Source organism: Amphiura filiformis, chromosome 7 (assembly GCF_039555335.1).
Source record: "Amphiura filiformis chromosome 7, Afil_fr2py, whole genome shotgun sequence".
In the NCBI taxonomy this organism is placed as follows: Eukaryota; Metazoa; Echinodermata; class Ophiuroidea; order Amphilepidida; family Amphiuridae; genus Amphiura; species Amphiura filiformis.
Window position 1 is genome coordinate 10727822 of NC_092634.1, and position 12420 is coordinate 10740241.

General features: G+C 36.9%; 1 protein-coding gene across 4 annotated transcripts in view; it reads right to left on the bottom strand.

The window, feature by feature from the left end:
• The window catches only part of LOC140156739 (phosphoinositide 3-kinase regulatory subunit 4-like), a 30077-nt gene that overhangs the window by 14319 nt on the left and 3338 nt on the right, over window positions 1-12420 (bottom strand). The window contains exons 3-14 of one of the 4 annotated variants that reach the window (XM_072179685.1): window positions 11594-11729; window positions 10712-10861; window positions 9673-9774; window positions 7838-8037; window positions 6976-7102; window positions 5966-6138; window positions 5212-5344; window positions 3197-3292; window positions 2671-2765; window positions 2008-2047; window positions 1392-1550; window positions 714-788 (exon numbers count right to left, since the gene is read on the bottom strand). In XM_072179685.1, the coding sequence (XP_072035786.1) occupies window positions 714-788; window positions 1392-1550; window positions 2008-2047; window positions 2671-2765; window positions 3197-3292; window positions 5212-5344; window positions 5966-6138; window positions 6976-7102; window positions 7838-8037; window positions 9673-9774; window positions 10712-10861; window positions 11594-11729 (1486 nt within the window). Of the gene's footprint in view, window positions 1-713; window positions 789-1391; window positions 1551-2007; window positions 2048-2670; window positions 2766-3196; window positions 3293-5211; window positions 5345-5965; window positions 6139-6975; window positions 7103-7837; window positions 8038-8564; window positions 8688-8809; window positions 8977-9672; window positions 9775-10289; window positions 10409-10711; window positions 10862-11593; window positions 11730-12420 lie in introns of those variants that run through there. The other 3 variants (XM_072179681.1, XM_072179682.1, XM_072179684.1) reach the window with 3 other exon arrangements.

The window sequence follows — 12420 nt, forward strand, 5'->3', positions numbered from 1 at the left end:
CACAAATATGTATGCTGGTATTAGAAATTAGAATTATAGGTCATTTAAGGGGGCAGGGTCACGCTAACATTTCAGATATTGTTTTGTATTGTATGGTAAGTACATAAATGGATACATATTCAGAAAGGAAATGATACAAGGAATTCAACTAGCACAGCAGATTTATGAAAAAAATGAGCAGTTTTTGAGAAAAGCGCTAAATTTGATTTACCATGCCAATTTTTTTTGTGCACCATAACAAGTTACCCTTAATTTCCAAATCAATGAAAACTGCATATTTAATCTCTAAAGGCATAAAACTAGTTGTAGAATTTTTTCTTCATTTTAAATATCAAAATTTGACTTTTTTTTTTTCAATTTTGCCCAAAATTTTGGACATTTTAAGACATAAACATAGTATAAGGTATTCTAACATTTGAGAAAATACTTACTACATGTAGAGTGAAAATTTCAATTGAATGAACGCAGCCTGACATAGCGCGACGACTTTTTGCGTACACTGCGCGATGTACGCCAGTGTGTGTGACTGTGCATGATTAACGCAGAAGCTAATCCAACCATGCCAAAGCACTTGTGATTGGTTAGTATTAATTGTATCCAAGATTGTGCGTTCGCGTTGTAGTTTGAATCGAGTTGGATCGAGTACAGCTGTTGAAAGCTGTGTTCATTCAATTGAAATTCCCACAATAGTAAAGTAGTGTGTTAATACTTACAGGATCACTGAGTAATGTGACAACCTTCTGTTGAATCATCTCATGTAAGTTTTGTAACTCATCATCATAACTAGCCTGCAATATAGGAAATACAAAACCAGACGTGTCAGAGTTAGGTAAGAATGTGAAATATAGATTTGGGGATTACAGGTAAGGCAGAGGAGAAATGGAGGGTATTACTAAATGAACGGTGGAAAGATGAGGACAGATAAAAAGACAGACAGGGACACGCATATCATGCAGAAATATTAGAGTTGGATAAATGAATAACCTGTAAAAAGACAGACAATGACATGGACAGGTGGGGGTGGGGGTGGGGTACTCACATATACAAGGTATAAGGGGATGTACCAATCTAACGGGTCACTTTTTTGCAAGAAAACCCTAAACATGGGTCCCAATTTGAGAAAAATATCCCAAAACATGAGTCCCGATTTGAAAAAAATGGTCAAAAACTGTCAAATCAGCTGTTTTTTTAGTTTTTTTATGTAGAGGTTTCAGAGTTCCAGCAGCACACCATGTGTTAAAATGTAATTTGAGTACCCCCCCCCCCCCGAACTTCAATGAATCCACCATTATTTTCTTCATATCTCAACATTTTCTGGCATATTATCAATACGTTCGCATACAGTTCTTTCAGAGAGTAATCTCTGATACAGCCACAACATTTTCACTCACCTGATATTGCACACTTAAATCTTGTGATCCCCCATCTGCCTGTGTCGTCTGCTCTAACTGCACCATTTCTAGGAACCTGAGTGCAGTCTCTGCTAACACGGCAATGTTCTCGGCATAGGCTACTCTCACCATGACGATCTCATCTTGAGTTGTGGGTGACTATAAAATATGAATCAGAGTCAACTGTTACTGCTAATTCCATATCATACTATACCATTTGTCACCCTGATGTAGCAGTGGCATTAGTGCGCATTTCATTGGGCGCAGCTTCAAATTGCTCGCATTCGCTCAAAACGCTGGCGTATGCAAGCACACCCTTAAATATACCTCATAGATGCGTGTGCGAAACAGCTGCCTCAACGCGTTGACGTCACTGCCACATCAGGGTGAAAAATGGCATAAGCAATCGCATAAAGCATAGCGTTTTAGCAATTACTGTTGCTTATCGAAAAGCAATTGACAATATTTGATCAATAAGTCGCTAGCAAGCTAGTGTCAAATTGCAAGCAGTTGACTTGAAGATCCCAAGTTTTAAATTTGCACACAAAGTGATACACCTTTCAGTTGCATTTTCATACATCCTTGTGAAACATGTTTTTTTTTCAAAAACACTTACCAAATTTGGTAGAATGTACTCGGGAAAGATGTTGGCATCACTGAAAAAATGATAATAGATCAATGTGATTAAAAAGCAAGGTAATCATGTTATATTAATGAATCAATGTGTCCTGGTTCTATGGGAAACACAATGGCTGATTTGAATTTGTGCTGTTTATATCAAATGGCTAATTAAACCTTGTGCAGAGAATTCAATGAAAGGAGAGATATTTATTTAGCAATCAGTTCAATAAAGGTAAATATTTCAAAGTGATAAATTGCTTCTAATAAAACTGTAATAATAAAATGTGACATGATCTGATTCAATCAGACCAAAGTTGGCAATAATGAAATTGTGATATAGTAATAATTCAATTACCAAAATGTTCAACTTTGGTCTGAGTGGATCAGATCATGACACAAATGTTTAATCATAACTGTGAATAGATTAAGCAAAACATAGTCACTTATAAAGCCATTTGAATGAATGTGGTGTTAACTCCCTCAGTATAAGGCCTAAGTTCCCAAGATAATGACAATTTTGAGCTAATTGCTAACTTATGCCACATTTACAGAGTAAAGATATTATGGGCAAAAGTAGTAAGAAATCAACTTATTTTGGGAGAGTTTCTTTTATTGATCACCCTGTATTTGTTTATGGGCCACCCTGTATGATACTGACCTTCTGGGTACAGATTTGACAATGGAAAGTGTCTGTGTCAGTGTTCTCACTGCTTCAGCTCTCACTCTTGGCAATGGATCATTCACAAAATGTAACTAAAAGAAACATGAAATCAAACAACACATGTCAAGATGGCTTTTGATACATAAATACACACAATTTAGTAATTTAACATAAAGATATGCCTAATGGCGCACATGGTCTTCTTTACCTAAGGGAAAATTTCATGTACAAATATACAGCACCTCTGTAAATCCTAACAAGAATTAAGGATCTGTGCCTTGTATGCTGGTGGGATTTTTATGGGAGGGCACTTAGTTTGTGCCTAAAATTCCAGCTATGTCAAGGGAGCCCATATGACCCATTAGGCAAATCTTTGTGGTACTACATGTAGAATAGTATGAAGCATGGAAAGTGTACAACTATAACGCACAAGAAGAAGCATATGACCATTCAATCAAACAAACAAATATCCCAACACAGAACTTCAAATGTTATTTCTTACCATAAACTGAGTTAGTCTTACCATATATGGAATGATTCTATCAAGAATAATTTCATCTGGAATGTGTTGTGCTATCATCAGTAGGATTTCTAGTGCCGCTAGCTTGGATGTACAAAACTGTTAAAGCAACATAAATATATTTAATCAAATGACTCCATCAACAGGGAAAATGTTTTAAAAGCAATATTGTTAAATTTCTTTTGTGCAATTCTTACAATATTGCTTTACTCTACTTTATGTGCTACAATTGAAAACAAAATTTTAACTACTACTGAGAGCCTTGGTTTATCAAAAGGACCTGTGGTCCAGTATGGATTTGTGGATAATGATAGAACTAACCTATTCCCCACAATGTATGTTTGGATCAGATCTCAAATTAAAGCCATAATGTACGATCTTTTTAAATCAATTTGGTTAATTTTTTCAAACCTGATTTTTTTATCTTAATGTTTACACATGTCCCAACTTACACTTAATTGGAATTGACCAAGTTTGTTGTTTTTGTAGGACAAGAGAGCAATTTTGAATAAATGTTATGACATTGGGTTTATTTCATTTAACCCATTATTTTGGTTTAAATGGACAGAAAACCTTCCTGACAGTTGTTACTAATATTATTTCAGTATTTTTGGCAAATAATAACAAAATGAAAATTTGATAGAAATCATATATGTGACCATCCAGCACAACTGAGCCCTGAAGTCGCCAATCATCATTTTTGAGATATTCAACTAAAATATTCTGCTTGAAATTAGCTTTAAATGATGTATATCATGTCTACAGTACTTGACATTTAAGTAGTGAAAAATCAATAAAACAGTCAATAAATTCTTAGTTTCCTATTGTTTATTGTTAATTTCAATGGAGCATATCTCAATAGTGGCACTGACGACATCCGGGCTCAGTTGTGGTGGATGGTCACATATTGTGGCTTTAAGCTGTATCGCAATGCAATTTGCAATCCAAAATGTGCCTGTTGCAATACAACTTTAAAAGTGGAGTGCAAAATTGCAATAGCCCTTTTAAATGTTAAGCATTTCACCTCATACACCCATTCATACACACCTTGTACACACTTTTTCAGATGACATTTAGAGAATAAAGGTATTGTTTTTAGCCCCTGGAGTGCATCTATCGTCTCATATAACACGGGCGACATCATTATTTTAAGTAAAACAACGAGGCGAAGCCGAGTTGTTTTACGCCAAAAATAATGATGTCGCCCGTGTTAGGGCTCATATTGAAATACCCTACCACACTTTCACACAGAAAGAAGGCAGGATTCCCCTCGCTAAGCCCACGCCTCAGGAAAGCTCGGTCATAAAACGGATTATAAAGATGGATTATATGCATCAGTGATACACCCTGCCTTTTGAAGTGGTCCATGATGAATGAGAAGAAAACAAACTGACTAGGGCTCATCGCACAACCCAGGAAAGCGGGCTCCTAATTTAAGTGGCTAATTGCAGTGTTATAATCACACAGGATTTTAACAAAAGAAGGCTAGCATAGGAAAGCTGCAGGATGGTGCACACCTTCCTGTGTAAGGGAATTTCAAAATGAGCCCTTATATGAGACGATAGATGCACGACAGCGGCTAAAAACAATACCTTTATTCTCATTCTTAAATACAATTCAAATAAAAATATCATACAAATTTTAATCAAATTAAATCTACATTTTGCAAGGAATTACCTAGGGCTTAAAATCGATCAGTCTTGTTGTTGCTGTGCGCCTCCGATTGGTCCAAATAGAGAGTAAGCGTATCGCGTTGACGCACACACGCTGACCCGTGTGATATCGTGTCATATCACACGGGTAAAGCTGGGTAAGAACCAATAAGATTGCAGGAACGTTCTCAAGTGTTTAAGAATGCACCTTACCTTCAAAAGGCTGCAACATATTTGAAGGCCTGGTCTGTTTTTTATTTTTTATTTTTTAATATTTTACTTGTTTTACGATTTACTAATTAAATTAACTCCATTACTCCTACACATTTTATCTAGTTGTAAGAGTAGATATATTGAATTTCTTACCTTCAAAGTTCTCATACAAGATGTGAGTAATGACAGTACTATAACCAGTCCACTGTTGATGTCTCTATTCGGTTCTTTATCCTCTCCGGTTGGACATACATTGGACAGAATTAAACCAATATCTTGACGTAACCTGACAGATTGACAAAATATAGTACGCACTTAAAAATGTTTTAGCCATTGCAATGCACTGATAAATATAAATGCTGGTATCATCTACTCTAAGGAGAGGCTATGATTCAACTTCTTGTTAGCATTATACAAGTGATGCCCTACTCAGGCCCCTTGGACACCTACTAAATTCTCTTCTTATTTTGATCTTGGAGAATGTGAATCAAGTTTTATCGATTTATCTATAAGAATAAAAAAATCAGTAAATCATTTGAATCACCATAGGCCAACAACACTAATAATTTCACTGGAATATTTGACAAGTTCTAAAGTTGAGAATTTCGGACAGATGGACTCCTTAAATTCTCATCGGACCCCTTAAATGTTGGTTTTGCAGGTACCAAATGGTCCAGAAAAAGTAAATTGGACCCCTTGATTTTTTGTGCCCGCGCTACCCCTGGTCCGACGTATATCACAGTCAGTTGCGAAAAGAGTAGGTTAGAAATCCTTGACTGTCCTGATTACACCCAAAGAAGCATCCATATGGAAAACAAAGCTTTGGCACTGATTAATGGCTTCTCTCTATAAAGATTTCATCAATCAATAAAATAAAATAAAATAAAATAATTTTGCACCTGCATACCTTCCAATTTTCTCATCTGCTGGTAGTATTGGTATATCAGCAAACTCTCCCGCATATCTTTTGAGGTAACTATAGAAGACTTCAGGAAACACTTTGTCTCTCCATTGGATGAGGTAATCCTCTGCTGTGAATCTCTTACTGGGCTCCTTCTGAAGCATGTGTTGTACCAGACTCTACAGATGACAGAAAATTAATGTAAGTATTAACTATAGAAGACTTCTGTAAACACTTTGTCTCTCCATTGGATGAGGTAATCCTCTGCTGTGAATCTCTTACTTGGCTCCTTCTGAAGCATGTGTTGTACCAGACTCTATAGATGATAGAAAATTAATGTAAGTATTGAAATCTAGCGGTTATCAAATACTGCTAGTTCTGACATGGCCTAGGGGCATCAAACATGAGTTGCGTCCACATTGCTGGACGTACGCCCAGTGGAACTTGGTTTGGCAGTGTGAACGATGGTCAGCAAGTTCCACCAGGCATAAATATGACAATTTACACCTAGCGAGCTAGGTGTAATCTCCGCCAGTGTATTTGCAATGTGAATGCTGCTACGCCTGGCACCCAGTGTAAGTTTGACCTTTTTTGGTAGGAAGCTAAGAAATTACATTTCGTGTAGTTGAAAAATAATTCAGGGTGGACAACTTCTCCTGTAATCTTTTTTATGCTCTGGGCAATAAGTTTCATTATGTTATAGATTGATTTATTGAGTGAATGTTGGTACATGACTTCTGAGAAATACCCTACAACTGTTTTATGCATCAAATTATATACTGCATGCATGTTGAAAATAAACAATTAATAATGAATATACTGTTGAGGGTAATAAACAAAGGTCACCTTTTTAACCGTCTTAATTAATATCTTAAGCAGCAACTTCTATTACATATTTTGAGACTAGGCTTCTATGTTAACCACTAAATTGCTTCGTAGAGCTTCTTCTTTCATATACATAACATTACATATTGAAAGCAAAGTCAAATGGTACAGAATAACTAGGAGTGACCTACCCTGATACTGTCATCCTCAATCTTTCCTAGCACAATTTCTGGGTCATAATGTCCACTACGATAAGCTAACAGTTGTGACAAATCAAATGGTGGGTGCCCCTCAGTGAACAGCTCTGCTATTACACACCTGACAATATGAATAAATCAATTCTGATTAGACACAAAAGTACAACAAGTAACAGGTTAATCTCATATGTAACAAATAACGCTAAATGTTTTTTTTTTTATTGGCATAACATAAAAATAACATTTTGATAGGTAGGGATTTTTTATTATTTTTTTTATATCCCAAACTTGCCCAATATAAACATGGCTGTGCCAAATGGGTGAAAGTTGCGACAGCATAGTAATATAATGGGCCTAATGCTGTTTATACAATGCATGTTAAAGTTGTGTTTGACAATATGTCATTTCAATAGGGAAAAAATAATATTAGAAATTGATAGGAAGCAGTGAACAATTTTATACTTTTAAAATTTTTTTTTTAGAATTCAACTTATATTTATAACTTCTTTTAAAATAAAAAATAATCAGTGTCGGCAGTGTAACTAGTGACGGTCGGGTTACGCCAATGAAACAATTTTTCATTCTAGGTCTTTTTTATTTTAGGCTTTAGCGTAGCGTTTCTTGTGACAATTCTTGCATCTACTTCGATACATCAATCAGAAGTCGCTACCATGCATTAACTTTGTTAACTTCAAGGCAACTTTCTAGGGACAAATGAAACACTGGTACCATTGGGTAATCACTTTTGGCTTTGGTTTGAACACTTGATTTTTTGTCACTCATTGCGATTATGAGTATGATATTGGCATTAAGTACCATGTTCATCCCTTGCCCATATCAAAAATATCTTTCTTACCCAGCAGAGAATATGTCCATGGCTGGTGTAAGTTCTCCTTTCAGTATACCGGTATTGCCTGTTTCTTGCAGACCCTCTGGGTTATCTATGGTATAACTCTCTGTCTGTCGAATACTGCCCTCTAGGAACCTCTCTGGTGCGATGTAACATGTACGACGTCTTGAGGTGTCAAAGAAGAAGGAGAAATCTGCTGGGTTGTCCTGAAGGGAAATAATGCAAATGGATTGAGTCATGCATTGAAATAAATGTAAATTTTATAGCAAATATAAATAATTACAGGTTTTGAATCCTTGTCCACAGCCATTGCATTTTTCAGGTGAAGAGATTCGGCTATCAGAGTCAATGTGTGTAACTCGCAGATGCCTGTTCCAAATTATTTGAGAGTGCCTGTGCATAGGGGTGCGTGTGTGAGCATTTGTAAAACACACACATATATTAAAGCAGGGATGCACCTGCAAACAAGTATCCCCATTTAGAAATCATTGATTAAATGCTTTCAAAATATCAAAGACAAAGTGTGGCTATAGAGGGGTAAAGCATTTTGAGCTATTTTCAGTATTTAATTCTATTGCATGCACAATAAATATGGATTTTACCGGCACAACAGGGACATGGTCGGACACTGTAAAATTAGAAGTTTGTTAGAAGAATTCAATTTTAACCTGTCACTAGTACCTCCTCTCCCATACCCCTGACAAACCCCATGTCATATGAAGTATTTACTTACAGCAGGTAGATATGTTGGTTTAAAGCTGGCAAAGTCTGTGAGAAGAACCCAATTCCACCCTGTTACCATCACCTCTCCCCATACCCCTGACAAACCCCAGGTCATATGAAGTATTTACTTACAGCAGGTAGATATGTTGGTTTAAAGCTGGCAAAGTCTTGTGAGAAGAACCCAATTCCAGCCTGTTACCAGCACCTCTCCCCATACCCCTGACAAACCCCAGGTCATATTAAGCATTTAATTACAGCAGGTAGATATGTTGGTTTAAAGCTGGCAAAGTCTGTGAGAAGAACCCAATTCCAGCCTGTTACCAGCACCTCTCCCCATACCCCTGACAAACCCCAGGTCATATTAAGCATTTACTTACAGCAGGTAGATATGTTGGTTTAAAGCTGGCAAAGTCTGTGAGAAGAACCCAATTCCAGCCTGTTACCATCACATTCGCCCCCCATACCCCTGACAAACCCCAGGTCATATGAAGTATTTACTTACAGCAGGTAGATATGTTGGTTTAAAGCTGGCAAAGTCTGTGAGAAGAACCCAATTCCAGCCTGTTACCAGCACCTCTCCCCATACCCCTGACAAACCCCAGGTCGTATGAAGCATTTACTTACAGCAGGTAGATATGTTGGTTTAAAGCTGGCAAAGTCTGTGAGAAGAACCCAATTCCAGCCTGTTACCATCACCTCTCCCCATACCCCTGACAAACCCCAGGTCACATGAAGTATTTACTTACAGCAGGTAGATATGTTGGTTTAAAGCTGGCAAAGTCTGTGAGAAGAACCCAATTCCAGCCTGTTACCATCACCTCTCCCCATACCCCTGACAAACCCCAGGTCGTATGAAGCATTTACTTACAGCAGGTAGATATGTTGGTTTAAAGCTGGCAAAGTCTGTGAGAAGAACCCAATTCCAGCCTGTTACCATCACATTCTCTCCCCATACCCCTGACAAACCCCAGGTCATATTAAGTATTTACTTACAGCAGGTAGATATGTTGGTTTAAAGCTGGCAAAGTCTGTGAGAAGAACCCAATTCCAGCCTGTTACCATCACATTCTCTCCCCATACCCCTGACAAACCCTAGGTCATATGAAGTATTTACTTACAGCAGGTAGATATGTTGGTTTAAAGCTGGCAAAGTCTGTGAGAAGAACCCAATTCCACCCTGTTACCATCACATTCTCACTCTTGATGTCTCCATGGCACACCTGCAAATAGAATTGACATCTTTGTCTTCTTAATTGGGCTAAACCAGTTAAAATTCATACACATCTTGTGGAAGACATGACCTTAATCTCCCACACAGGGGGTGTAGATTTCAAAATAAAGTCAGTCATTTAGGTAACCCTGTTTGGAATTCACACTCCCTGTGTGGAAGATTAATGTCACAGGGCATGTACAAATTTCAACTGGAATAGCCTATTGTTTATATTATTAAAAGCACATCTAGGCATTAACAGCAAATATCTACTGACACTGCTGACAAATGCGCGCCTAGATAGCAATCAATATTAGTTTCCAGCTCCACGGTAGTACCTCCCCCTAAAGAGGTAGTGCCTCCCCTTATTTAGGTTTAAGTAGGGACCTGCCTCCAAGAGTCTGGAAACTGAACCCATATTTATGCCAAAATGGGACCAATTTACATACCTGAGTCCCAGATTTTGGGCTTATTTTAACACATATTTCCTGCAAATATTTGCATGTTTTGGGACAGGTTACATACCTTAACCCTATGAGCTTGATTGAGTGCACACAGAAGCTGGAATGCTATCCATTTCTTCTCTATAGTACTCATAAATGGCCTGGTACTAATCCTATCATACATACCTTAACCCTATGAGCTTGATTGAGTGCACACAGAAGCTGGAATGCTATCCATTTCTTCTCTATAGTACTCATAAATGGCCTGGTACATATCCTATCATACATACCTTAACCCTACATGTATGAGCTTGATTGAGTGCACACAGAAGCTGGAATGCTATCCATTTCTTCTCTATAGTACTCATAAATGGCCTGGTACTTATCCTATCATACATACCTTAACCCTATGAGCTTGATTGAGTGCACACAGAAGCTGGAATGCTATCCATTTCTTCTCTATAGTACTCATAAATGGCCTGGTACTTATCCTATCATACATACCTTAACCCTATGAGCTTGATTGAGTGCACACAGAAGCTGGAATGCTATCCATTTCTTCTCTATAGTACTCATAAATGGCCTGGTACTAATCCTATCATATAAATTGTTTCTCACATATTGTCGGAATAGTAATGCTGCCTTGTCAGATAGCTGAAATGTTTTTTTAAGATCAATCATGTCAGTTTCAACACAACCTAGACTTTACAAGTTAATAACATTCAGGCAGAATGATTACCTGCTTGAACTAAAACAATGTATTATTACACACAAAACTAACTACTTGGTATTATTGGTAACACTCAAGGTAGCCAACAAGAATAATCAACAAGATCAGAGAGTTTTGTATAAACTAAAACCATTTCACTATCTGTCTTGGTCTCTTGGAGCTCCACACTATCCTATAGAGGTTTACTTTGTTTTAAACCACACAAAAAGTTATACAAGATGATTCCAAAACTTTGATTTGCTTTAACTTTATTTAATTTATCGTTTACATAGCTGTATTATAGTGAAGGTAAATCACTTTTCTTAGGCAATAGAAACAAATTAGTTTGATCTTTCGATCGACACCGATGCTTGATCGATCCTTATTATTCAAGAAATCAATGAATTGTTAATTGTGATGAATCTTTAGTTGTATTGACAATGATCAATATAAATTTAGCATTAATTCCGACTAATTAGTTGTTAGTTCATTAATAACAAGCATCGAAGCAGCATCAACGGTCGATCCAAAGATTGAACAAATTTGTTTCTGGTGCCTTACCAGTTGTCCTGGGACTGCAAGCCCTAAATGCATAATATCAAGAAGCCTATTGCCCAATTGCAGTTTCTTCTACAAGAAATACACAAACTTGTTTTAAAATAAAGGGAAATACTTACAGTACTTCTCAAAAATGGCAGACAATTTGATGAGTTACTGAGTTTTTTCTTGATTTCTTCCACTTGGTCCTTGTGTGCTTTGAGTGGTAGAGATGGGTCATGAATGGCAAATACTTTCACTACAGCCAACCCTTCCCTGCAATACAAGCAATGTGTGAAAAAGCAAAGGTAAACAAAAAAATGCCCTGTCCTATGGGCAGAACATCATTTTCAACAAGCGTTGATTGGTCATGAGTTTGGTTTTGGGCTTTTTGGCAACGACCCTAAAAATTCCTAAAATCTGTAAACAAAATTGATTTTTATTTTTCAATCGATTCACTCAAATGAATAACAATAAATCCACTTGAAGAAACAATTGACTTTACCACTACACTGTACATGCATACAACAATAAACAAAATCTGGGTCGGTCAGGCCTGTAAAACGGGTTTTTTTTCCTGCCATGCATATATATGTGCACCTGAGATACACCTAATAAACTACATTTAAGAACCCAATTTACCAAAGAAGATGTTAAATCAAATAAGAAGATACCGGTTTCAAACAATACATCCCACCCTATTCAACTAAAGTCTGCACAAGAAGTAATGCAGCTGTTATAAATACGCCTATAGCTTCAGAACTAATAATTATTTTCACAATATTTTAACATAAAAAGAAGGATAATTTATTTACGCACATTTTGATACCAAATTTGTCCAGTTTTGTTCAATATTGATAATACAGCAGTGTTTTGAAACAAAGATACCCGAATTTAAAAGTTGCAGCAATTTGTATTGATTTGAAGTAAGCGCGGAGATAATGGCATGCTTTACGTGCTACAGTGC